This window comes from Pyrus communis, chromosome 8 (assembly GCF_963583255.1).
Source record: "Pyrus communis chromosome 8, drPyrComm1.1, whole genome shotgun sequence".
In the NCBI taxonomy this organism is placed as follows: Eukaryota; Viridiplantae; Streptophyta; class Magnoliopsida; order Rosales; family Rosaceae; genus Pyrus; species Pyrus communis.
In genome coordinates, this window is record NC_084810.1 from 5520798 (window position 1) to 5548135 (window position 27338).

At 36.5% G+C, this 27338-nt stretch overlaps 3 protein-coding genes and 1 long non-coding RNA gene across 7 annotated transcripts; 1 reads left to right on the plus strand and 3 right to left on the minus strand.

Annotated features, from left to right (window-relative positions):
- Positions 1 to 1968: 1968 nt before the first annotated feature.
- Positions 1969 to 2769, minus strand: LOC137741708 (uncharacterized). The gene is made up of 3 exons (XR_011069329.1): positions 2673 to 2769; positions 2483 to 2553; positions 1969 to 2074 (listed from the first exon to the last, which is right to left on the minus strand). It is a non-coding gene; the product is annotated as an uncharacterized lncRNA (long non-coding RNA).
- A 3555-nt stretch (positions 2770 to 6324) lies between these two features.
- Positions 6325 to 10077, minus strand: LOC137742677 (cytochrome P450 CYP72A219-like). Its single transcript, XM_068482604.1, has 5 exons — positions 9758 to 10077; positions 8927 to 9144; positions 8024 to 8268; positions 7494 to 7881; positions 6325 to 7056 (listed from the first exon to the last, which is right to left on the minus strand). The coding sequence occupies exons 1-5, from the start codon at positions 10038 to 10040 to the stop codon at positions 6631 to 6633; spliced, it is 1560 nt and encodes a 519-aa protein (XP_068338705.1). The 5' UTR covers positions 10041 to 10077; the 3' UTR covers positions 6325 to 6630.
- A 6090-nt stretch (positions 10078 to 16167) lies between these two features.
- On the minus strand, positions 16168 to 22397 carry LOC137743871 (putative nuclear RNA export factor SDE5). Its single transcript, XM_068483802.1, has 12 exons — positions 22289 to 22397; positions 20728 to 21357; positions 20026 to 20051; positions 19478 to 19555; positions 19025 to 19062; positions 18636 to 18874; positions 18291 to 18373; positions 17987 to 18043; positions 17246 to 17319; positions 17066 to 17160; positions 16875 to 16945; positions 16168 to 16461 (listed from the first exon to the last, which is right to left on the minus strand). Exons 2-12 carry the CDS (start codon positions 21344 to 21346, stop codon positions 16345 to 16347), a joined length of 1497 nt encoding a protein of 498 aa, XP_068339903.1. The 5' UTR covers positions 21347 to 21357; positions 22289 to 22397; the 3' UTR covers positions 16168 to 16344.
- Positions 22398 to 25071: 2674 nt separating this feature from the next.
- On the plus strand, positions 25072 to 26703 carry LOC137743734 (uncharacterized). 4 transcript variants are annotated; one of them, XR_011069519.1, is made up of 3 exons: positions 25072 to 25222; positions 25818 to 25968; positions 26347 to 26703. XR_011069519.1 is itself a non-coding variant. In XM_068483678.1 (3 exons), the coding sequence occupies exons 2-3, from the start codon at positions 25820 to 25822 to the stop codon at positions 26451 to 26453; spliced, it is 183 nt and encodes a 60-aa protein (XP_068339779.1). In that variant the 5' UTR covers positions 25072 to 25222; positions 25814 to 25819; the 3' UTR covers positions 26454 to 26703. The 4 variants fall into 4 exon arrangements, 2 of the variants coding, with proteins under 2 accessions (XP_068339779.1, XP_068339780.1); XM_068483678.1 differs by having other exon boundaries at positions 25814 to 25895; XM_068483679.1 differs by having other exon boundaries at positions 25818 to 25895.
- The last annotated feature ends 635 nt before the right edge of the window (positions 26704 to 27338 follow it).

The following is a 27338-nucleotide window of genomic DNA, read 5'->3' on the forward strand; positions in this document are numbered from 1 at the left end:
TATATATATATATATATATATATATATATATATTTGAAGAGAAACGATAGCTTTTATTGAATCAAAGGAATTTAATCAACAACCATGAGGGCCTCCACAATTGGATCTGGAGGCTTCTCAAACCAACAAAACTCAATAAGTAAAGAATTAGCCAACTTGGCCATACCATGTGCCGCAACATTAGTAGAGCGGCGCACAAAGCAAACTTGTGAATCCACACAGGCTCGCAAACTAATACGAATATCCTCCGCCAGAAGGTCCATAGGAGCAGACCCCTGGAAATTGTTACCAACAGCTTGAACCACCTGCAACGAGTCACATTCTACAATGATACGCTCCAGCTTCCTTTCCACAGCCCAGCGAATTCCCTCACGGACTGCCAGAAACTCAACCATAGTGGAGCACGATGCAGAGGTATTTGGCGAACAAAACCTCCAGCATAGCTACCAGCTTTGTCACGAAATACACCTCCAACACCGCCCACATTGACCCCAGAAAGGAAAGAACCATCAACATTTATTTTTATCCATCCAGCCGGAGGGGGACTCCAGCGTGACATTGCCTCCGGGGGACGGGAAACAGGACCAGGCCTAGCCTTAATAACCTCAGACATCTGCAAATTAGAAAGATGGGAGACTAAGGACGGGTTCATTACTTTATTCTCCCAAAGTAAGGCGTTTCTAGCACGCCAAATACGATGAATACACATAAGCAGCAAAGCAAACTGATTTGTAGAAACCTGATCCACACAAAGTGATAACCAGTCACAGAAAGAAGCAGACGGCGGAAGACTGAATCTGAAATTTAGATGAGAGGCATCATACACCGCACGAGCAAATAGACAAACAGTGAAAACGTCTAGCGCCGACTCCAAAGAGGAACTACAAAATAAACATAGATTATCCACCATAACTCCCTTGGTTACCAAATTAGCAAGAGTGGGCAAAATGTCTCTGCACGCCCTCCAAACGCACAAAAGAATTTTGCCTAGGATATTAACCTTCCACAAAGCTTTCCAAACTGAAGCACCCCTCAAGGTTGAGTTTAAACATGTTTTATTTTTATTTTTAAATATGAGTACATTATAGATAAAACAGGTGAATAAATTTTACTTTAAAAAAAGAAGAACATTTTACATAAAAAAAAATTGGGAACATTTTTACATTAAAAATTGGGAAAGACAATCGAACGAGGATATGACACTTTATGCTTGATATGCTAGTTCGATTGTTCTTTCCCTCCTTCTTGGGTTAAAAGAAAAAAACGATTTATCATACTTGTTTAATTTGAAAATGTAATGTTGTTTACGAATCGCATGATTCACATCTATAGTTCTGTATTTAGTACCATCCTTCATTCCATTAGTGTGGAACTAATTCTCAACACATCCTCTCACAAGTAAAGAATTTCAAGTCTACGCATAGGCAACTCAAATTGGATGACATGGAGCATGTGTGGCCATTAGACTTCACACGTGAAATAACCTGGTTTGATACCATAAAAAAAGTTGGGGTTTCACCATAACCAATTGGCAATACAAAGAGTAGCCTAACTTCTTGTAAGTCCATGTAAGATCCCTCCTTCCATAAATGTGAAATTTATTCTCAACATGAACGGTTTTGGATTTGTCTTTTTTTTTTTTTTTTTTTTTTTTTTTTGCAATGATAATCTATGAAAGATGTACTAAATTTTAGACAATTTAGATCGTTGAAAAAAATTACTCAAGAATTTTTTAGGTTCAAATTAAAACACCCTTCTTTTTCTATACGTAAATAGCGGATGTGTTGCTTGAATTTCATCTCTCTAAAATCTTGTAACATAAATTTCCCACAAAAGAAAAGTTCATCTCAGACCCCAAATGGACAGCATCCCTAACAAAACCAGCATTTACCAATGCATGGCCTCTTCTTTAAGTTCCACTTCTGCTCTGCTCAAATTGAGCTCTTGTTTCTTTCACTCATTTTTTAGAGAAGCTCAAGCTTTTCGGGTCAATTTCATCCACTCGGATCGATATTGTCCTCCCGTTCTCCTCCTCCGTCCATTTGATCGATTCCTTCTCCAGTTGCTTCACAATCTGCAAAACAAAATTTACAAAAGATATGTGAAATTTAAGTTTTCATAAAGCATATGGAGTCATAGTGCATGAAGAAAAAAGAAGCACAACGTGTTAAGCGATCTGTTTTATGATATATGTGCTCTTTTCCATACCAACTAAAGAAAAAACAGTTATATTAGTGTGACCAATTTCAATCAATTGTATTTGTGTACAAGGATGAAATGGAAAACCTACTTGAAAATTACGATAGCGATTTCACCACGTGATAAGATTTTCTGATACTAACTTTCATTAACAGCAGAACCAGACTAAATTGTGCATTTGTAAGTTTGAAGTTGAAGCTCAAATGAAAATTTGAACACACTACGTATAAATCAAATGAAATGCTGAAAAATTTGCAACATGAGCTTGATGATAAAGTCATACCAGTCGTCTCCGGGCCCCTCCTGTTGTATCTTCATCATTCGATCCCACTATGACCCGAAGATACTTGAAAGCTGAAAAAAATGCAAATTCATGTTGTCCTTGATTCTTCTTAATAAATGGGAGATCCAAAGTCATTCCATACTGTTAATTTCATTTCAAGAAAAAATGATGGAGGGTCATGATGACCTACCTGGGATGCCAGAGAGATAGGTTAACTGAGATCTTAGAAGACGTATAGCTTCCTTGGGCTCGTGGTTATGCAAGTCAAGAGACACATCATCCTCACTGCATTCAAATGATCACCTGTTAGGCCATCTTATGAGGCGGAACACACATAACTCATGGATCAAGAGTAGTGTACATTTCACACCTGATCTGAGCTTGAATAGTATCAATACTATGTATTTTTCTCTGAAAAAAGCTCTTTATTTGTAGCAGGACCAGACTAATTGTGAATTTGTAATTCACAAGTTGAAGCTCAAAGGAACATTTGAAGACATTAGATATAAATCAAATGAAATGCTGAAGATTTTGTCGTCTCTGGGCTCCTCCTGTCGTATCTTCATCAATCGTTCCCACTATGACCCGAAGATACTAGAAAGATGAAAAGAAAAATGCAAATCCACGTCGTACGTCCTTGGTTCTTCTTAATAAATGGGAGATGATCCAAACTCATTCCACTTTGTTTATTTCATATCAAGAGAAGAATGATGGAGGGACGTCGGGGATGCCAGAGAGATAGGTTAAAAGATCAGTCCGACGCCGTTCTGCTGGCAATTGACAAAACAAGGGGCAGTATTGAAAAGATAAGGAGTCCTCTTTGCAAATGTTTTTCACCCTGCGAAAATATAAGTAACTTTTAAATCTAAACCGTTCAAAATCATCTAAAGGTTCTGAATGTGTCACGTATTTAATGGTCCAGTTTTCCTAATCCTTTTCCCCACTCCGTCTCCCTTCATTTTTCCTTTTGCAATCAACGAGTCATGTATTTCCACATTGGGCAATGCTAGGGAATATAAATTTATAGATAAAATATGTATACTAAATTATCTGTTCACAATAGGAATGAACACATTTATCAACGCCTAAGTTATAATCTACTTATCAATTTCCATGTTATTTAGTTTATAAAATTTTATCTACTAATTTAGCGTCTCTAGCTTTACCCTTTCACACCACACTATCTCTCTTTCTCTTACCTGCACACCAGAGTGTCAACATTGCTAGAAATGAAGAAATTAAGCTATGGAAATAGAGAGAGAGATATATCGAAGAGGTTTAAAGAGAGAAAGAGAATATTGCAACTGAATCTTTCTATTTCTGTTAAGTTAACTATTATAAGGCATTCTCACAATTTATACTCATACAGCTCATAACAACCTTGAGACAAACCTCAGCAGCCACTAATAACAATACAAGTGGCATCCTCTACATAACTCAAACAACACAATACAAATATCCTTTATATTCTAACATTCCCCCTTAATCTTATGTTGGGAAGCCCCATGCATCAGATTGGAACAATGATGGCTGAAAGAAGGAGAACATAAACCTTTGGTAAGGATATCTGCATACTGATCAGTAGAGGACACAAACTGAAGTGAAATAACACCTTGTTGGAAACGTTCTTTAACAAAGTGACAATCCACTTCAATATGCTTAGCTTTGGAGTGAAGAACTAGATTAGTTGCCAATGCCATAGCTGAGATATTGTCATAATGTAATATAGGAGGAACATAACTAGGAATATGCAAGTCTTTAAGCAACTGTTGTATCCAAATAATCTCAATAGTAGTACTGGCCATGGCTCTATATTCTACTTCAGTTGAAGAATGACTAACTGTATGTTACTTCTTAGAACTTCAAGAGATGAGATTGGAACCAAGAAACACCACAAAACCAGTTGTAGACCTTCTATCATTGGGATCACCAGCCCAATCCACATATCTGTATGCCTTAAGATATAAACTTCCAGGCCTCAAACATTGTATACATGTAGATGTGAAACCCAGTGAAAACCCAGTGAAAACAAAAAAGAGGTAAACCTGTCATTCCAAGCTCATGGAGCTTGTTTAAGACCGTAGAGAGATCTGTGTAATTTGCAAACGTACTAGGGTGATGAACATCAACAAATCCCTAAGGTTAAGACATGTATACTTCCTCCTTAAGAAATCCATGTAAAAAATGCATTTTTTACATCTAGTTGCTTCAATTTCCAACCTTTAGTAGTTGCCAAAGATAACATGAGTCTCACTGTAGTTGGTTTAACCACAGGGCTAAAGGTTTCATAATAGTCTAGTCCTGCCTCCTAAGAAAATCCCTTGGCCACCAACCTCGCCTTGTGCCTAGCAATGGAACCATTTGGATGCCTCTTAATCTTATAGATCCACTTGCTACCCACTAAGTTCTTATCAGGAGGTAGAGGAACTAGAGACCAAGTTTGTTGTCGAAATAATGCATCTATTTCCTCTTGCATTGCTTGTTTGCACTCAACAGATTTGGAAACTACAGTAAAGGTTGTTTATTCTGTGCCAGTGGTAGACTGAACTGCAACACTGAAAACTTGCTTCTTCTTAGAAATACCAGACTTTGACCTGGTCTGCATAGGATGACAAATCTAAAAAGAAATGACCACAGGTTGTAAATCTTGAACCTAAGATGTTGTGATATCTGGATTCAACTCTAATATATGAAAAGACTCAAAAGTTCCAATGGCTAATGCAGTAGCAGTAGAGGAGACAAAATCACCATGTGGGAGAGAACTAGACTGAGTAACTTGGGGTGAGGAAGCAGCTGATTGAAAAATATTTTGTAATGGTATAAGGATATAATGGGGTACTGATGAAAAGAATTGGGATGAACAATGTGTGGTGGTGAGATATAAGTTTGAGAGGAAGAAGACTGTTTGCTAGAAAGGTGAGACAATGTTGGATATTGAGTTTCATCTAATAAAACATGTCTAGAAATTATCAATTCGTGTTTTGAAACATCAAAGCAATGTATCCTTTGTACTGTGCAGCATAACCCAAGAAGATGCACTATGTTGTCTTAGGGTCAAGCTCATTAGTCCTATAAGGTTTGAAAAAAGGATAACAAGCACAACCAAAGACCCTTAAATGATCTAATCTAGGTGGAGAGTGAAATAAAACTTCAAATGGTGATTTCATTCCAAGAATAGGTCTAGGCGTCCTATTGATTAGGTAAGTTGCAGTAGCACTAAGCACCCAAACACTCAAACACTCAAGAAGTCTCGGAAAACCCTTTGTGTTTTTTGTCAAATCCCGTGAAGAACCACTAAGCACCCCTACATGTGCCGGTTCCTCCATTGCCAAGAGCCAAAACCTTGCAACATTTGTTCATCAAACCTTGCAACATTTGTTCATCCAAGATCAAGTCATCGCGACCCTTGGATCAACAACACTATACATCTACACATTTTAGAGATCGAATCAGATGATCAAGTTGTAAAAAGATTGTAACCCTACAAATTCATTAATACAAACAATTTATTTTGTACACGTGTTCTTGTCTCATTTGTCGCGGGATTTTCGTGTTTACAACTAGATCTAGCAAGAATTTAATGTTGGAATGTAAGAAGTTAACAAAATGAAAACATGGGTCTAAGATCACAGTACAGTTTGCATCTGCATTCGAAGAAGACAAGTTACTTGCATTTGAAGAAGACACGGATGCTAGGGTTTAAGAAGACAGTCTTCTACTCTCTCTAAGCTACGGACAGTTTTTTGCGTTGAATATAATGTACTTTGTGAGACCAGGGACAAACCTATATATAGTGAATAGGGTTTCTCCGAGACCACCTATTGTAGTTAAAAGAGAGATACTTCATAACATTTTCTTCTTCCTCCATTTATTTTTAAAAGCATTACAAATTAACTCCAGAAACTAATTTATGCAGTATAGCTTGTAGAAAACCCTGAGGATCCTTGTCTACCTCTTTGAGTGTGGGCTTCATTATATCCACAAGACATATATGCGGTTCCCCTTTGCTTATTAGAAGTAGTTGGGGAAATTTTCATCTTAAAGATACATATCATACGTACGTTGCATCAAATTATATTTCATCCTTCTCCTAGCTACCACACACTATATGTTCAACAATATAGAGAGAACTGCTGACACATAAGTTATCAACATTTGTGTAAAATGATATGAGCACCAAACTGTGGCTGAAGGGTTAGATTTAAAGAAGGAGCATGAGCATAGGATGGAGAAAGCTCAAATGTAAAGTGTTGTAAAATCAGCGATAAGGCCAATTTTACTTCCATCATTGCAAAGTTTTGCCCGATACAATTCCGCGGACCGCCTCCAAAAGGGAAGTACATGAATTGGTTCTTTGTTGCCTTCGAAACACCTTCTGAAAACCTCTCCGGCTTGAACTCATGTGCATCATCACCCCACAGTTGTTTGTCATGGTGAACTAGGAGCGTGGGTAAGGCAACTTCAACTCCAGCTGGTAAAGAATATTTTGAAAGTTGTGTTTCCTTGCTTGTGGTCCGAGTCATCAGAGTAACTGCTGGGTATAATCGAAGAACTTCATGCAGAATCATGGTCACCTGGGAAATCATGCATTAGATACACACACACACACACACACACAACCAATTTAAGATTTATATTAACAACATAGGGGAAACAATAGAGTGCACCAGTGTATGGGATGATCAGTGCATTGGACGATTTAGTTGGATTTGCATAGCTGCATTTTCAATCCAATTTTTCTCATTTAACAGTGCATTCCAATTCCATACACGGCGTATGCTATAGAAAAACCCAAACATTATAGATTGATATATACAAACTTGAACTTGTGTGTGACTATTTCCTGTCATATAGCATTTTGAGTGGAAGACAATTCAGCTAAAAGTGGAGTGATCACCTATTCCAATTCTTTTAAAAGCATGTCATCTTTTAACTAAATTGTTCTTCACTCAAAACGAATCACGTAATAGAAGCAATCTCTCAAAAGTTTTTCTTGATGGAAAACGCTTACAACTTTTAGATGAATTATCCCATCAAATTCTGGCTTGTTGCTTCCAAAGACCTGCAAAACCTCTTCTCTTGCACGATCTTGCCAGTTCTGATATTGACCTAGCAAAACCATTGTCCAAACTAGCAACACTGAGGTTGTCTCCTGCCCTGAAAAGTAAAACAGCTTGCACTCCTCGATCACATCATGCATACTCATTCCAACTTTTTTGTTGTTGCCATGTTCTTTGATTTCACTCAAGTTGGACTCCATAAGCACACCTAACAAGTCATCTTTTGTGGCTTCGCCAGCCCTAATCGCATCTTCTCTTTTGTTTATAATACCCATGAGTAACGCTCTTATCTCTCTGTCAATTTCTTTCATCTTCATGTTTATCTTGGTCGGTAGGAACCTGCAAAAAAGCATTATTAATTCCAATGCTGATATGAAGAAAAAACAAAGGGTTCGACTATAATACTACGTCTCATTCGTGTTCATAAGTTTTGAGATTGGGTTGTGTTGGAGGTTGAAAGATGTGAAAACAGAAAATTTACCTCGCTCCTGGAATGTAGACACTTCGTATAACTTTTATTGTAAGTTGTACTTGCTCTTTAAAAAGTTGAAATATTTTTCTTCCTTCTTTGTAGCTACTTCCAAATGCTGTTCGAGAAATCACATCGGCTGTCATATTTTCAAAGTAGGGCCGGACATCCAACTCACATGAACCCTCTTTCAACATCAAGCTCTCCCATTCCACAATCATCTCGCTACAACTTTGGTAAAATTCAGGCAACATACGCTATAGAAAACAAGAGGAAAACATAAATTATCAACAATAATTATATATCAAACATAATTAATACACATCTAATTTGCTCAATCAATATATTTTCCATATGTACATACTTAAAACATGCATGGATATGGCTATTAACCTACTAAAATTTGTTCCATTCGCATTCAAACATCCTAAAGACAACTTATTTTAAGGTAATAGAAGAATTTCATTCATAAAAAACCAAACAGGTTACACAAACTAGGCATGAAACAAAGGATACGTGGCTCGGAAAAAAACCTTTCCCTGGGTAAACCAGATGGGAAAAACCCTGGAGGAGGAAAACGAATCACCCATGCCAATAAATTACTCACATAGAACATAATCATCGGAATTATAAGACATAAGCCAAGAAGGACCAACATCCTCCCAAAAAGAAAGACCATGGACTCTAAGGCTGAGTCCATGAACATCCTAAACAAACACAACTAGGTATATGAAGAGAAGAGTGATGCAATCTAAACACATTTACTCACGACAATGTTGACCACTTCTCTGATACTAGAGAGTTGGGTTGATAAGATATTTACGTTCGCCTATATATAAAAACTATTCTAATTAAATCAATGGTAAAATCTCCAGAAGATTTGAATGAATATTGGCAAGATTGTATGCATAATACCTTTAGCTTCTCTAAATGGAATACTGGGTTGATAATTCTTCGGTGTTTTGCCCATTTCTCACCTTCATATAGTAGAATACCTGTTGCTAGTAACTTGATAAGTGGGTTTGCTTTCGGCTTCGGAAAATCATCCATTTTTGTAAGGATGGTTTTCAGATCTTCTGGATCAGTGATATTCACCCTTGGTGTTGGGCCCATCCAAACAAAAGAATTCTTACCTGCAGTTTTTTTTTTCAAGAACATAAAAGTTCAATGTGTCATACTATAACCAGAGTAGAGTTGACACATTTGTCCGAAATTTACAAAGATATCAAAGAAAAACAGAAGGAAAAGTCAAGAGCATGAATTGTGGAGATCTATCTAAAGATATTTGAGTGCACAGCTAGTTTTAACACCTTAGACTTTTCCCATCAACTTCAACAAGTGAAGACTTATGCCACAAAATTTATCGGGTCATTGAAAATGTCTTATCACATTTAATTACGTTGTGCATGTGAATCTGAATTGCGAATCTAGATATATATCATTTATAATTTAGCACCATAGCTAATTATGTTATAGTTTGGTAAGAGAAAACTCTCATAGAAAGGTACAAATTACTGACATATTTACTTCAAATGAGAAAAAATCATAAATTTCAAGAAGAAAAAAAGAATAAAATTGAGATCAACTAGTATTGGAGTATAGATTTCAAAGTGATCACACTTTTTCTCGATTCTATATGTGTTTTAACAACGCATAAAAGTGAAAAGTCCGAACCTTTTCAATTTTTATTTCTTGTAAGTAAACATTGTATACATGTAGATGTGAAAAGATATATGCTTAACATACCGCAAGTGTTTACTAATTGGCAGTCGAAAGGGATTACTCGTCGGGCTATATCATGGGAGAGGTTCACTGGTTTAGAATATGCTTGTTTTATCATCGTGGAGATTTCATTCATGTCTCCTGTGTAAAACCTGTACGAGTTTCCGGTAAGGCCTTGCTGCCTCAGATATCTTTCCAGTTTCTTGGGCCTCAGCCACAACCAGTTCAGCAACCTCCATGCCCCTGCAATTACTATTACTGTTATCCCCACCAAAACAGCACCAATAGTAGCCACTGATATCTCCATTAGTTTGTGTGTTTCAGAATTCAGACGGAGAAAGAGAGAGAGAGAAGCTTCAACTGAAAGAAGGAAAATTAATGTGTATATATTTCACTTTGGCTCGTACATTTATGAGTAATTATGAGCCATGTGTTGGCAACAATTGAAGACCATTGACCGAAGACCATTGACCATGTGAATGCGACAATGGCAGCAACCGTGACTTTGTTTTTGCTTGCATGCAATTGTGCATGTTTTCTCTTTTATGCATTAAATGGCAAATGGAGAAAAAGTTGTACTCTATAGGCTAGGTATAGACCTTGGTGCATGCTAGGTAGGCTAGGTGATGATTATGTCATGTGAACTTAAGACTTTTTGGTCTTGGTTGTTGGGATAGTTGCTACTGTATGCCTATAACTAGGTGCAGTATTTGCCCATTTAGTAAGCTTAGAAAGTGGGAAGATAAGCATCATAGAAGCATCCAAGCGGGAACATCCGGCTCTCCTATGGGAAAAGGTTGAACATGGGTTGAGAGAAAATCAAGAGAGCTAGAGTGAAAACTAATCTAGTGAAAGAACACGAATTATGTCGATTCATAGAGTTGATGTACAAGGGATTTGAGATTGAATTATGTCAATTTAACTCATGTGTAATTTGTACTGTTATACTCATAGTAAAGAGTAATATCTCTCTGGAGACGTAGGCAAGTTAATGCCAAACCTCGTAAATTTCTCAATGTCTTTATTTCTTGTATTTTATTTTATTCAACTATGGGTCTGTATCTTGGTAAGGTAATCTGAATCTTGTTTCCACACTAGCCGGGTCAAGGCACAGCAGCACGTTATAAAATAGCGACATGAAATTATGATTCAGCGACTTAGGCTAATAATTAATAATTCTGAAAGAAGAACGTGAGATAAAATGGTAATGTTTTTATTAAAGCATTAAATATTGGAGAAAATTAAGTTCACGTCGTTGAAGCAGTGCAGGTTAGTAGATGCATCAGTCAAGGAGGACGGTAAGCAACGCTTGAGCTAGCTGTTGGATGTATTTACATATAAAATATGACTCTGAATCTTTGGCATCGTTGACAAAAATAAACACTTCTTTGGCATTGCACATCATATGATGTGCAATCAAATTATATGTTATAATACGCACCATAATTATTGCTGTATCATAAGCTTTATATGCATACTCAAGTTCTCATGTTATTATAAGAAAGAATTATTTACAAAATGCCCTCAAACACGTTTCTCAAGTTTAAGTATCGCTTTACCTCTATTTGAGTAACCGCATCACTTTTCTGCTTCGACTTATGTGTCTCACATTCGTCAAGTCCATCCATTGACCCGTAAATTTTCGATCATGCATGGGATACTCAATCTATTTGTTGTTAATATGACATTTACATTAAGGGTTCCGCATCATTAGTTAGATAATTAGTTAAATGGTTGTACAAGTCAACAATACAGTTAATAAGTTTGTTAGTATTTAGTTAGAGTTGTTAGGCTTTCTATTATAAAAACAGAGTGTGTAATCATCATTCTTTTTAAGTCAATATACAAATCCAATTTCTCTCTGTAAACTCTCTCTCTCTCTCTCTAATTCTTCTCCCACATTTCTCTTTCTTTCTGTAAAACTCCATCTCCTGGTTTTGTGATTGTTCATCTTTGCTACTTCTTCAGTGTAGTTAACAATTTATATTATTGATATCATGTCATGATCAATATCAATGAGTAAAAGTTAACAGTCAATGAATGTAGTTGAGGGACTATCAAAATGTCAGATGCGAAATGGAAGTCATATCTGATGCAAAATGAGAGCAACTCCAGCGTTGGAGCCCTCCCCCAAGCTATTCACTATTCAATTCACCTGATGAACAGTAACTGCCCTTAATGAACAGTAATCGCCTTTTGCATTTCCACCGTTACACTTCTATCATTATTCATAGTTTCTGCTTCTTTCTTCACAAAAATCTGTATCATTATTCATATTCTGCTTCTTTCTTACAATGTCTTCTTCTTCCTCAAGGATGATGTGGAAACTCGATCAGGAAGAGGAAGAATTGTTTAACCAATCAGAAGGAATGTTCAATCACCAGGTGGCAAAAAATGAGAGGGAAGAGGATGAGGAGCGTAGAAGGAGAGATGACGAAGTAAGAATGGGCAGAGCCTCACATTCCCGTCGAGTCATCCAAGCTGTGGCTCAGATCTGTAGGCCCAACCGTTCCGGAAACCTTGATAGAAGCAGGCAACGACGAGGTATCAAACTCTTGGATGATTATTTTGTCCCTAATAGTGCATTTCCTGATACGTACTTTAGACGTCGTTTTAGAATGGAACGACATTTGTTCAACAAAATCATGATTGCTGTTTGCAACCATGATTCTTACTTTGTGCAAAAGAATGATGTTTTTGGTGCTATGGGTCTCCTTCCTCAGCAAAAAATTATTGATGCCTTGCGGATGCTTGCATATGGAGCATTTGCAGACCAAGTGGATGAGATAACGAGGATGGGGAAATCAACCATTCTTGAGTCCCTGATGAGGTTTTGCGGAGCAATCAAATCTATCTACACCGTTGAGTACCTCCGCAAACCTACAAACATGGACTTGGAACGGCTTCTGAAGAAGGCCGAGATGCGTGGTTTTCCTGGGATGATTAGAAGCATTGATTGTATGCACTGGATGTGGAAAAACTGTCCAAGTGCATGGCAAGGCGCTTATGGGGACAGAAAATGAGCAAAAAGTATCATTCTGGAGGCGGTGGCATCTTTTGATACATGGATTTGGCACGCCTTTTTCAGGGTTCTGGTAGCTCAAAATGACATCAACGTCCTTGTCCAATCCCTAGTGTTCAACGATGTCCTGCAAGGAAAGGCACCAAAAGTCATGTATGAGGTCAACAGACGTATGTACGACGGGCCATACTACCTAGCTGACGGCATTTACCCACGATGGTCAACATTTGTCAAAACAGTGCCACGTCCGCGAAGTGCAAAGGAAAAACACTTTGCAAGCTGTCAAGAGGGGTGCAGGAAGGATGTGGAGCGTTGTTTCGGTATCCTCCAAGCTCGTTGGGCGATCGTCAGGGGTGCTGCCAGATTGTTTGATGTAGAGTTGCTTCGATCCATCATGATGACGTGCATCATTCTTCACAACATGATTGTGGAAGATGAGTACGATTATGAAGCCGTTGATGAATATGAGCCAGACACGATGAACAATTCAAGAACACGTATATATTGTGCTCATAACGCCACCAATGAGCCCGTGCAACATGAGCCATTACAAAGGGATGGACGTTACAATGAAAGGCTCATTCAATGATATACTGCATTTCAAATGCCAGACATGTACAATGCTCGGCAAATTGACTTGATAGAGCACCAGTGGGCATTGAAACAAGCTGAAGATAATTAAGTTCATTTAGTGTGATTTTTTGAATTTGGTATGTTTATGTTATTTTATTTGATGTGTTTTATTGTCTCTATTAGTTTGTGTGTTTCAGAATTCAGACGGAGAAAGAGAGAGAGAGAAGCTTCAACTGAAAGAAGGAAAATTAATGTATATATATTTCACTTTGGCTCGTACATTTATGAGTAATTATGAGCCATGTGTTGGCAACAATTGAAGACCATTGACCATGTGAATGCGACAATGGCAGCAACCGTGACTTTGTTTTTGCTTGCATGCAATTGTGCATGTTTTCTCTTTTATGCATTAAATGGCAAATGGAGAAAAAGTTGTGCTCTATAGGCTAGGTATAGACTTTGGTGCATGCTAGGTAGGCTAGGTGATGATTATGTCATGTGAACTTAAGACTTTTTGGTCTTGGTTGTTGGAATAGTTGCTACTGTATGCCTATAACTAGGTGCAGTATTTGCGCATTTAGTAAGCTTAGAAAGTGGGAAGATAAGCATCATAGAAGCATCCAAGCGGGAGCATCCGGCTCTCCCATGGGAAAGGTTGAACATGGGTTGAGAGAAAATCAAGAGAGCTAGAGTGAAAAGTAATCTAGTGAAAGAACACGAATTATGTCGATTCTGTGAGTAGATGTACAAGGGATTTGAGATTGAATTATGTCGACTTAACTCATGTGTAATTTGTACTGTTATACTCATAATGAAGAATAAAATCTCTCCGGAGACGTAGGCAGGTTTTTACCGAACCTCGTAAATTTCTCAATGTCTTTATTTCTTGTATTTTATTCTATTCAACTATAGGTCTATATCTTGGTGAGGTAATCTGAATTTTATTTCCACACTAGCCGGACCAAGGCACAACAGCACGTTATAAAATAGCGACATGAAATTATGATTCAGCGACTTAGTCTAATAATTAATAATTCTGAAAGAAGAACGTGAGATAAAATGGTAATGTTTTTATTAAAGCATTAAATATTGGAGAAAATTAAGTTCACGTCGTTGAAGCAGTGCAGGTTAGTAGATGCATCAGTCAAGGAGGACGGTAAGCAACGCTTGTGCTAGCTGTTGGATGTATTTACATATAAAATATGACTGATGAATCTTTGGCATCGTTGACAAAAATAAACACTTCTTTGGCATTGCACATCATATGATGTGTAATCAAATTATATGTTATAATATGCACCATAATTATTGTTGTATCATAAGCTTTATATGCATACTCAAGTTCTCATGTTATTATAAGAAAGACTTATTTACAAAATGCCCTCAAACACGTTTCTCAAGTTTAAATATCGCTTTACCTCTATTTGAGTAACCACATCACTTTTCTGCTTCGACTTATGTGTCTCACATTCGTCAAGTCCATCCATTGACCCGTAAACTTTCGATCATGCATGGGATACTCAATCTATTTGTTGTCAATATGACATTTACATTAAGGGTTCCGCATCATTAGCCCATGCATGCTGGAACCGGTCCACAGGGCCCCTTTTCTCTAGCCTGTCCCCCGAGCACCCAGCAACGTTGGAGTTGCTCTGAAAGTCTGATCAGATGCCAAATGAAAGTGCATTTCAATAATTACGCCTACAACAAGTTTCCTCTGGGCTCTTGGTAAACATATGTACAAATACAAAGCCCTGAAAACTTTGCAACAATATAAGAGGAAGGGCTATGAAATATATATAAGAAAAGTTCATCTCAAACCCCAAATGGACAACATTCCTAACAAAACCAGCATTTACGACCATGTCCTCTGAGATCGTGGAAGATGTATAGCTTGCTTGGGCTCGTGGTTACGCAAGTCAAGAGACACATCATCTTCCTATGAGGCAATCTTATGAGGTGGGGCACCAAAATTTTAGATTGAAACCTTGTTAATTTGATACTTCGATTGAAGGACAAAATATTAATTTCAGTATTAAATTTAATATAGAAATTTGATATATATATATTAAACAAAATGTTTTATTTTTATTTTTAAATATGAGTACATTATAGATAAAAACAGGTGAATAAATTTTACTTCAAAAAAAAAAAAGAACATTTTACATTAAAAAAAAAAAAAAACTTGGGAACATTTTTACATTAAAATTTGGGAAAGACAATCGAACTAGGATAGGACACTTTATGCTTCATACACTAGTTGGATTGTCTTTCCCTCCTTCCTGGGTTAAAAGACAAAAACGATTTATTATACTTGTTTAATTTGAAAATGTAATGTTGTAGGTATCACATTTACGAATAGCATGATTCACATCTATAGTTCTGTATTTAGTATCATCCTTCATTCCATCAGTGTGGAATTAATTCTCAACACATCCTCTTACAAGTGAAGAATTTCAAGTCTACGCATAGGCAACCCAAATGGGATGACGTATGACCATTAGGCTTCACATGTGAGATAACTTGTTTTGATACCATAAAAAAAGTTGGGGTTTCACCATAACCAATTGGCAATACAAAGAGTAGCCTAACTTACTTGTAAGTCCATGTAAAATCTCTCCTCCCATAAATGTGAAATTTATTCTCCTCCCATAAATGTGAAATTTATTCTCAACATGTACAGTTTTGGATTTGTCTATTTTTTTTTTTTTTTTTTGGCAATGATAATCTATGACAGATGTACTAAATTTTAGACAGTTTAGATCGTTGAAAAAAATTACTCAAGAATTTTTTAGGTTCAAATTAAAACACCCTTCTTTTTCTATACGTAAATAGCGGATGTGTTGCTTGAATTTCATCTCTCTAAAATCTTGTAACATAAATTTCCCACAAAAGAAAAGTTCATCTCAAACCCCAAATGGACAGCATCCCTAACAAAACCAGCATTTACCATGGCATGGCCTCTTCTTTAAGTTCCACTTCTGCTCTGCTCAAATTGAGCTCTTGTTTCTTTCACTCATTTTTTTGAGAAGCTCAAGCTTTTCGGGTCAATTTCATCCACTTGGATCGATATTGTCCTCCCGTTCTCCTCCTCGGTCCATTTGATCGATTCCTTCTCCAGTTGCTTCACAATCTGCAAAACAAAATTTACAAAAGATATGTGAAATTTAAGTTTTCATAAAGCATATGGAGTCATAGTGCATGAAGAAAAAAGAAGCACAACGTGTTAAGCGATCTGTTTTATGATATATGTGCTCTTTTCCATACCAACTAAAGAAAAAACAGTTATATTATTGTGACCAATTTCAATCAATTGTATTTGTGTATGTACAAGGATGAAATGGAAAACCTACTTGAAAATTACGATAGCGATTTCACCACATGATAAGATTTTCTGATACTAACTTTCATTAACAGCAGAACCAGACTAAATTGTGCACTTGTAAGTTTGAAGTTGAAGCTCAAATGAAAATTTGAACACACTACGTATAAATCAAATGAAATGCTGAAAAATTTGCAACATGAGCTTGATGATAAAAGTCATACCAGTCGTCTCCGGGCCCCTCCTGTTGTATCTTCATCATTCGATCCCACTATGACCCGAAGATGCTTGAAAGCTGAAAAAAAATGCAAATTCATGTTGTCCTTGATTCTTCTTAATAAATGGGAGATCCAAAGTCATTCCATACTGTTAATTTCATTTCAAGAAAAAATGATGGAGGGTCATGATGACCTACCTGGGATGCCAGAGAGATAGGTTAACTGAGATCTTAGAAGACGTATAGCTTCCTTGGGCTCGTGGTTATGCAAGTCAAGAGACACATCATCCTCACTGCATTCAAATGATCACCTGTTAGGCCATCTTATGAGGCAGAACACACATAACTCATGGATCAAGAGTAGTGTACATTTCACACCTACTCTGAGCTTGAATAAGCATTTGAGCAGATTTTTCATCTGCTTCCCGTGCCTTTTTGTTAAAATAATGTCCCTAGAAATTCCAAAGAGCATAAAATATATCATTATAGCCTCTAGAATTAAGGGGAGAAGGGAAAAGCAAGTTTAGAAGGAAGGCAATTGATGATAATGTCTATTAGAACGCAGACAAGGAAGTGCACAGCCTCCATCTACGAAACGCATGTGCATCTGAAGATACACAACTGTGCCTAGACTGCCTTGTATTACTGTTACTTGTATTATGCAAGAAGGGCCAAAAGAACAATTTAAAAATCAGATTTCGGTTCACAAATGCTCGACATAAAACTTTACGTGAAGCAAGCATATGTATCACCTAAATATTTCCTTGCATTCCCATATTGGAGAGAAGCCTACAGGGCTTAACACTGCAACATCCACTACGTTGTTGACCCACAAGTACAAGAATGCTACGCAAAGGGTCAGACTCAAGTCAAGCCATATAACACGAAAAACTCAATATTTTGATCACTCTATTAAATAAACTGTTACAGTGCTTCTGAAGGAACAACGATCTGAAAACAGAGATTCTAACTCAAATCACTACAAGCCGGAACGTAGATTATAAGAACTTTGTTTATTTAAAGTTTGTGTATTTAAAATTAAAGCTTAATGAGAACAAGTAGCATAGTTAATTCCATCTTTAAGTATTAAATCACCAAATTAAAACAAAAAATCTATACCTTCTCTAGCAGTTTGTCTGAATGTGCACGATCACCCTCACAAAATGCATTAAAAGCCTGCAGAGCAAGTGGGGGGATTAATATTCACCTATGCTCAACGATAATAACAATGATTAATGCATTAGGAGTGTAAACCAACAAAGTTGAAGATGAAAATAAAATGTAGACAAGAAAATGCTCAGACTGATTGGGCAATCATATCTCCCTTTTGTCAAGAGTAACAGACATTGTGGTCTCCTTGAACATTCAATCAAATAACTTCTGTAAGTAAACTTCCAGAAAGTTAATAGAATAAGAATCTTACCGCTTTATAGTATTCCTTCATTGTGATCCAGTATTCTTTCACAGATTTACGTAGGACCTCATAGCTATTATCATCATCTCCATCTAGAGAAGGTAAATGCATTACAAAACTTTATACGGAAGAAACAGAAAGATAGATAAAATCCTTAGTCAACCACCATGGAAAACTGAAATGAAGCCACAAACAAATGAATGGTTCCCTAAGTACGCATGATTACTAATCAATAGCTAAAGGTACCCCATAGGAAAGAATCAGATACTGGATTAGAGAATTAAGAAAGAATTTAGAAGAAAGAAAATCTTGGATGAGAAATTATTAGAGTAATGAAAAGAGTAAAGTTTGTACCTGCCCCGGAAACTCCTTGTGGTGCTAGTGCTACAGTAGCTTTACATTCTACAACCGTGTCTATAAATGGTTTAACCATGTATCCCTTAAGTCCCTTATATTTATATCTTTTCACTTCCCTCGATGGGAGACTTCTTTTAGGTGCTTCGTCAGTTCTTTCAGGAACATGAAACAACGCTTGTAAAACCTGTTGGCAAAGAAGCCCATCTCCTTCTCCTACCGGTGATTCAGATAAATCACTGCAAGAGTGGAAACAAAAACAACTTCAAACTTCTAGCTTGTGCAAAGGGAGAGAGATGAAAGAAATAAGTAGTTCATTCTAAGTTAAAGCAAAATGAGGCTCCTCTAAAGTATAAAGTGAACTAGCAAAACTACCAATAACAACATACCTATGGGCAGAATGTTGATCCGGACGCTTCTCTGCAGACTGTTACAGGAAAAACTTCAAATGAATAAAAAGAACAAGAAAATGAAAAACTATTGCTGGCTACTTCATGTGTAAATTTGAGCTCATAGTGAAGCGCAGCAGACCGATCAAAAGCTATCCCATTAAGAATGAATTCTTTTCAATCATGGGCCACAGAAGTTGTTCCTACTTCTGACGGCCTCAGATCCTACTTTAGTTTGCCCTACCTATCCTACATATCAAGCCTGATTAAAGTAAACATGATGCCACTAAACATGGTGAAACTGTCTCAATTGTATTTTCAACATGCCAAGGGATTTTACCTTCATTTGATCAATTTCTATTCCTTGCTCAATTAACAATTTCTCAACTGCCTGAACTTTTGGTAATCATACTTCCGTGATTGGTTGGAGAATGCAGTAAAACTAAAGCTTACCTTCAAACCAGCTAAGCCGACAACATCATCAGACTTCTCCAACGTTGATGCTGATATGAAAAGAAGATTCTCCACGCTCTGCAGAATCAAAATATGAATTCTTCAAAATTGATGACAAAGATTAAAATTTTGGGTGGTAAAGAGAAGAAAACGATTCTTTCCAATCTTAATTTATACAGCAACAGAAAATATATGCAATTAGAATTGAAACATTCAGTTACAAAGAAACCAAGTCATCAAAGAAATAATTAATATTTGGAATAATTGACAGAAAAACTGTGGTAGTCTCTGAGATTTCGAGGCCCTGTGCGAAATTTATAAAATGGCCCCTCCTTCAGATAGTATTAAAAAAAAAAAAAAACAATGTATTGATGTTATAAAACAATCACTTAAATCAAAATGAACTTTAGCACTCACTGATTGCAAGTTTACAAATGTCATTAATTATAAGTAAAAAAGCTACAAACATAACCTTCACTAGATAATCAAAAGCAGTTCAATCTATAGAAGCTGTAATGTAAGAAGCAACATAAGAATGTACATCATACCTTCTGCACATCATATCCACAAAGGCCTGCATTCAATAAAATTCACAAGTAAACGTTTTGTCAACCTCAAGAACATCATCAGAAAAGTATTTTTACAATACAAAGGCACAATTGACCTACTGTTTGTATTTAAAATTTAACCCTAATGACATCAAAGCACTAATAACTAAAGAACCTGAAAATGCCATTTTACTCAATGGTAAAGATACATCAGAATACATTCATATTGTCCGATTAGGCAATCAATTTTTCAGTTTCCTATAACCTAGGCAGGTCTCCACAACTAGCTTGAGAGGTAATGGCTAACCAGAACAACCAATAAACCTAGAACTGGAAGAGTGAAGAATATCATGAAGATATTTGAATTTTCATCATCTAGAGCAATATTTGAAATTCAATGATATCATGACCATGCATTCATATTTTCAGACCATAGTGATCCAAATTGTATTTTTTTTTGTTAGTGTTAAAGGCAATCAAGGGACTCAAGGAACTGTCAAGTTGTATTTCAATTTCAAGAGGTACATGCACTTGACATGTTATCCAAAATGAAAGATTCCAATGTGATATCGACAATTATATTTTTCATTGTCTCCTGTTTAAGTAATATGATGAAAAATAAAATGAAAAGTGTGCCATATTCTATAATAGTATTCCAGAAATACTAAAGAATTCAGATTTCTAAGGGATAAGAAAATTTACCAAGAACTTCTCGGATCACGTTCTTATCAAGTTTAAAGCCCTCTCCAAGCATTTTACACAGAAATTCTTCAGCATCAGCATGCAGTTTGCTGTTTGTTGGTGGCGTGGTTGATTGGACTTCTTCACTCCATATCGCAGAGGCAGGCACTTCTTTCCAATCTAGTTTTAATGGTTTCTTCACTTCAGTATATTCAATTGTTGATGCTCTGGGTCTACTGTACTCCTTTCCAATCATCCCTGAAACAGTACCCACTGAAGCAGAAAGTTTTTTTGACTTCAATGTTCTGGTGTTGTCCATTCCATTGAAGGGATTCTGAATACTTTTGACGGTTGACACATCTGCATGAACTGCACTTGCAACGTCCCGTCCAGATTCCAGGCCTTCCAAAGAAGTTGTGCTTGCACCCTCAAGCTTAACTTTTGAGGAACTAGCACCGTTTGAGGAAGTTAAATGTGATCTGCAAAGAATTTCACCGGCCATTTCTACATTGCACTTTGCCTGGCAGTATGCGGAGGCTATGTCCTTGAGAGAAACCATTGAGCTAAATGCTTCAAGCAAATACTCCAAGTCCCTTCTCTTGTCATCACAGCTTGCAGCAGGTGTGTTAAGTGCTTGCATTGTAACATATGCTTCACAAAGAAGAAGAACAACAGAATAGCAACGTTAATGTATAAACAGGAACTCCACCATGACACGAGATAAGATTTTCCAAAGCAAGGATTTGTAAATAGAAACCAAATGTGGGCATAAAAATGGAAAGCAAGTTCTCAAGCTCTCAATTTTATATTATATAGAAGCTTGTATGTTCAAGCAGCAACCCCAGTTTGCATCCACAACTACTAAAAGGACCAATAACCACATTCAGGGACACAATAAAGAAACTTGTAATTTTAAGCCCTCTCTTTCCCTTCTCTTATTGTCACAGGATGCAACGCTTGCATATAAATTTTCGAGCTTTGATTTTCTTGCATTTTACAATTATAGAACCGCTCGAATACCCTGTGCTTTCGTTCCCTTTTATACTACTCTTCAAACTAAAAAAAATCTTTACTTTCTACTTCCACCACAATTCCTTGACTGAGCTTTTACCAAACAAATGCATCATGTATGTCAGTATGTGCTATATCCCAAATTCCACACTCATATCATAGGGGATTTGATGTGAAAAAACAGAGTGCTGGCTGTCGACTATCTAACGCATTCCCCTCCTTTATCAAAACTCGATGTACGTACGTACGTATGTATGTACACGTATACATACACACACATATATATACACGCAAAAATTATGTCATTAGGTTCTTAAGTAAGAATTATGCTTCGTGATCTGTACGGACACACGCGCTCACATTATGTAGTCATGTAATCATCTGCAAGAAATACATATCATATTAAGAATCACAGAACATAAAAATGTGCATATTTCAAAATATAATCCAACGCAACAGTAACCAGGGTTTTAGTGAACGATTTTGGAAAGAAAAAATTACAAAAAAAAAAGGAAAAATAATAATATTTTGATGAATGGCAGTGCGGAGGAAGAAACGAAAGGTCGGTTACCTGGAGAAGATGGAGCGACGAGAATATAGGATGAGAAAGAGTAGAGAGAGAGAGAGAAAGCCCTCTTTCTTTCTCTTTCAAAATTCAGGCTTTCTTTCTCTTTGTGGAAGGCGTTTAGCCTCTCTCATGGAAGAAAAATGGAAATAGCAGAGTGACTGTAGGAAACATGACAGTACGAGAGTAACACGCGATTTCAAAATTCCGCGTCCTACGCGCTTCTTTCTTTGGACAAAACGGCATTCTCGTAATTTTATTCACTTTGCAAATGGACTGAATTTCAAGCAGTTTTGCTTGTTGATTTGTAGGTTCTTTAACAGATGTCTTAAGTTTGGTTGATGCAGAACAAGCCAAGGGAGTTTTGGGGAGATGGGGATGATAACATGGGATTCACTTAACCAAAGGCAACGTAGCTCGTTCACGTCATTAATTGTGGATTCGCTCACACAACCAGACCAAATGTTTGATTTTAGAAGAAGAAATCACTTTCTTCAAATGCACAAGACAAATACAATTTTAGTTCATTCAAGTCTGTCCTTCAAGGCTTTCTAGTACAATATTTATAAGCGTTTACAAATTAATAGACCTCAAGTTTCCATGACACCCTTAGAGCATCTCCAGTGAGGTGCTCTATATGAGGCTGGAAAAGTGGTGGATATAGCCCATTTTAGAGCTCCGAGGAATCTTTGGGGCCTTATAAAAGAATCTTGTGTTAGCTTTTCTTAAGTTAATTTTTGGACGTGCTATCTTAAATTTTTTTTTTATAAAGCCTTCAACCTAAAAAGTTCAAATTATGACAAAATTAGATTTCATCACTAATGAATCGTTCGTTGGATTAAATTCTCTTATCTCAAACTCATCAGTTGAAAGAAACAAACCCCCACTACCCTCTGAAATAATTTGATTTTCATGTATAACACAACAATTTACCTAGCACCAATTGGTAAATTAGTATCATACAATTTTGAAAAATAATTATTTGAAAATTTCACCCATCAATGCCCATAAACGCTAAATCAATTTGAAATTTTAATTCTTATGGAATTTAAAACAATCATTAATTGGCCAAATTGCAAGACAAATAAGTAAGAAAAAAGAATTAAAATAATAATAATAAAAGGAGAGTATAAGTATATTCGCAAGTGGAGGGAGATTGATAGAATTTTGCTCACATGGGTTGCTACTTTTTTTGTGGGACCCACTGTTTTTTGGGGCTAAATGTAGCCCGATTTTATGCTACTTAAGAAAGGAAGTTGCTATCCCCAGTAGTGGATCTAGCCCCATTTTCCGGCTCATTGGGAATGAAATTTCTCTCTAATGCTAGAAATGTAGTAGCCTTATGGATGATAAAGTCCCCAATAAATTCTTAAGTAATTAAAATATAGAACCTTTGTTATTCCAAAGCATGTTAATGGTTTCAAATTGTTTTCTCCAAGTCTTCCTCCCGCATCATTGATTATCGTCAAATGCGAATTTGAACCATATTATTGCTAGTCCATTATGAGGCTTAACTCACCCCATTTTCTTAGTGTAGATAATATCGTTTGTTCAAAAATGTTTGCAATCCATTTTTAGCAACCAAAAAAAAAATTTAGGGGTTTACCGGGCCTTTGTGTGGGCTATGATTGTAGGTGTGTCATGTTTATGGTCTTTGTGGTATATCTGTACCGGCATTTTTCAGTAGTGTTATTAGAGTGGTGGGCATATAGAATAATAGGAATTTATCTTTATTGTTATATGTGCATAGAGATGGCAAATTAATATATTGGATTGTTAATGAGTAATCATTAAGACCCCCTTCATATCAAACTCAAACGGATCTAATGGTTATCGATTAACAATTCAGTGCGTTGATTTGCCACTTCTAAATGCATGTAACAAAAAAGGTAAACCCTTACATGAACATTGCACCAATAAAACAAGATATATCTTAAGAGTTACTCATTAACAATTCAATATGTTGATTTGCTATCTTTACTATGTGTGCTTCACTCCAAGTAAAAAAATTATTCATTGAAAAAATGTAGCTATTTGACACCTTATACTCATCATGTTTCTATTAATATCTTGTTGAAAAAAAATCTTGCAATCCATTTTGATAAATGAGCGATGGAATGTTGTTGAAAATATTTAAGGTAAACACTTACATCTCTCATGACTTATTTCAAATAATGTATCTTCACCACGTAAATTTTATATTTGAAACCGTTCACTTTTTCACTTTTCATTTGAAGATATCTAAATAAATTTATTAAAAAAAAACCCACACACACACTTCGGCTTGTTGTAGATTCTTTGTTTTTGGTCTACAAATTCAGATGGGCTTCACCCTTGGTTGATTGAAGGCGAAATGAAGGGGTGTATTAAATTGGGATTTTGGAAAATTTTAATTCTTTTAATAAATTTAGGGGTATTCGATTAGGATTTTAAGTGATTTTTGGAATTCAATGTATATTCAATCATGATTTTAAAATAATTTATCAAAATCCTTAAAAATCCGAATATATTCAATTAGAATTTTAAAAAATTTATAACATTTCAAGTGTATTCAATCATAATTTGAATTTATAGAATTTAAGTTAAGGAATTAGAGAGAATTTTAGAGATTTTGAGCATTCAGAAATCTTACATCTTCTCATGAGATTTCGAGAGAATTGAATCAAAATTTTACAAAAAATATCTACAAATCAGTTTAACACCATAAAAATCCATTGATTTATAAATCCATTAAAAACTTTCACATTATCAATTGAATACACCTCTGAAAAAGTAGAAAATAATGAAAATTGGAGAAAGCAGAAGAGCATGTGGCATCGTTTCTGAAGAGCATGTGGCATTTGGCTCTTACCAGTTAAAATTCTCCCATTTCTCTCCTTCCCTCCGCCGCTCTCTCCTCCATCTCCGTCACCAAACGCTGGGTGTCTCTCCGCCAAACCAGTAAGCTTCCATTTTTATGCTGCATCTTTTTTTGTCTGCATTTCTATGCTTTAGTGTTTGAAATTTTGATGCCATTTTGGTAATTGTTTACTTGTTTCTGGCATGCTATGCCCAATGCCTTTTGGGTGTTTTTTTTTTTTTTTTCCAATTGCAAGTGATTGATATCTGCTATGTGTTTGGTGAATTACACATCTCTGCTAGGCTTTTCAACAAACACATAGAGAGCAACATACTTCTGAGATAGATTACAGAAACTTTTTGTTTTTGATCTAAATTTGAGCTGAATTATGTGTTTTTACTGATTGGGTTGGGATCAGCTGCTGTCTGGTCCACCATATCCTCAGTAGTCTATAGCGGTGAGCAAGCATATGAAATTTTGTGAGGAATAGTTGCTAAGCTTGTGGCCTCTTTAGTTACTGAGCTTCAAATTGTATGATAATGTTGAAACTTTGCATTTCAAATTCTTGTACTAGATTATTCGATAAGCAATGAGGTTTCTCAGTATCCAGTATTTGTTGATGCTAAACCGCAATGAGGTTTTTCGGTATCCAGTATTTGTTGTTGCTAAAGCATTTTAATTGGGTTTGGCAGCTAGGTATGGGAGGCAGAGGAGTTATCGGGGATCGATGGTCCATGAGGATTCTCTGGGCGTGTGCAATTGGAAGTGCTGTCAGTATGAGCTCTTGACCTTTCCATGTTTTGATTCTTCATTCAAATAGCATACTGGATTTCCGACTCAAATTTTTGTAAGGAAAATGCTTTGTCTGCTTTTAGTTTTACAATACTTTTGTTTCACAAACTGTCACGCGAATAATATTCATGCCACGCATAACACTTCTTCTTTACGGTTGTGATTTTAGTGAGCATGGTGCGCTCCTGCGTTCATTTGTGAACTAAGATGATTCAAACCAAACTAACTGATTCAATTTAATTGTTTAAAACCCAATTATATCTACATTAGATAAAGTATCCGCTAAACCGGTCAGGGTTTCAAACTGGTTAAAACTCAACTAGTACTATAGATAACACCACGTTTTGTGTAATTGTTTATTCTGTGAATTTCTTTGTTTCAATTTCATGGCACCTCGTTATTTTTTCTGATGATGATTGTCACTTCTTTTTAGGCCTATATATGGTTGCTGTGGACAGACAACTAAAGAACAGGGAACGAGCGCTGGCCGAAGAGTTAAAAGCCATGGAGGCAGAGTCAGGCAGCGGTGAGGTTGTTTGACTGTTGATAAATTATAGGCAATAACTAGCTTAGAGCTTTCTAGATTTCCCAAGTTCGCATCTGTCATTTTGGCCATTGTGAGGATTATGTAAAATGTTCTGTTGTTCCCATTCGGAATCAAGTTTTAGGGGTTTACCCCGTTGACAAGAGTATCACGATTCTGGTTTTTGGAGGATATTGATGTAGAAGTCGTTGCAGAGACTGTTCTCTGCACAGGAATATATATTCGAGAATGACATTTCTATTGCGATCCTGGCATTATATTCGAGTAGCCGTGGTCAATCGTATCTGCGCAGCGCTGATCCTGGCACGCTGGCTCGAAATGCATCAACAATCAATATCAGCTAACGCATGTGTGGGCAACTGACTTCATCCTTAAATGCTTATTTGGTAGTGTTCATTTGTAGAGGCTGTTTACGTTCTTGTAACGCAATATAGTAATGTAGTTGTGTAACTCGAATCTCTCAACTAATAAGTTACCATGGGCTGCAAGTGCAAGAAATGTTCCTCCAATTTCTGCAAGAGCTAGAGTTATATAACAAAGTGTCAGTAGCTAGCGCTGAAACACAATTAGCAAGTTAATATGGAGTTATTAATTTGTTTTGGCCACTCCAAAACCCTTGATCTGAACCGTTCACTGTTTAAATCCTTGTTCAACCATCGCTCGTACGAAAAATTCACCACTATCGACACACACACGCCACGCGTGTTTATCAATTCTAGTTGTATTGTGTGATGTGATCAATGAAATTGCCTACAAAAGAAGAGGTTGTCCGGCGGGGAAGCTGAAAACAAGGTCCATTTGTTGTGGCAGCACTCTGTCTGCTCACAAAAGTTTCATGACTCCAGAGAGTTCTAAAACAACTAGCAAACCTCGGAGAAGCG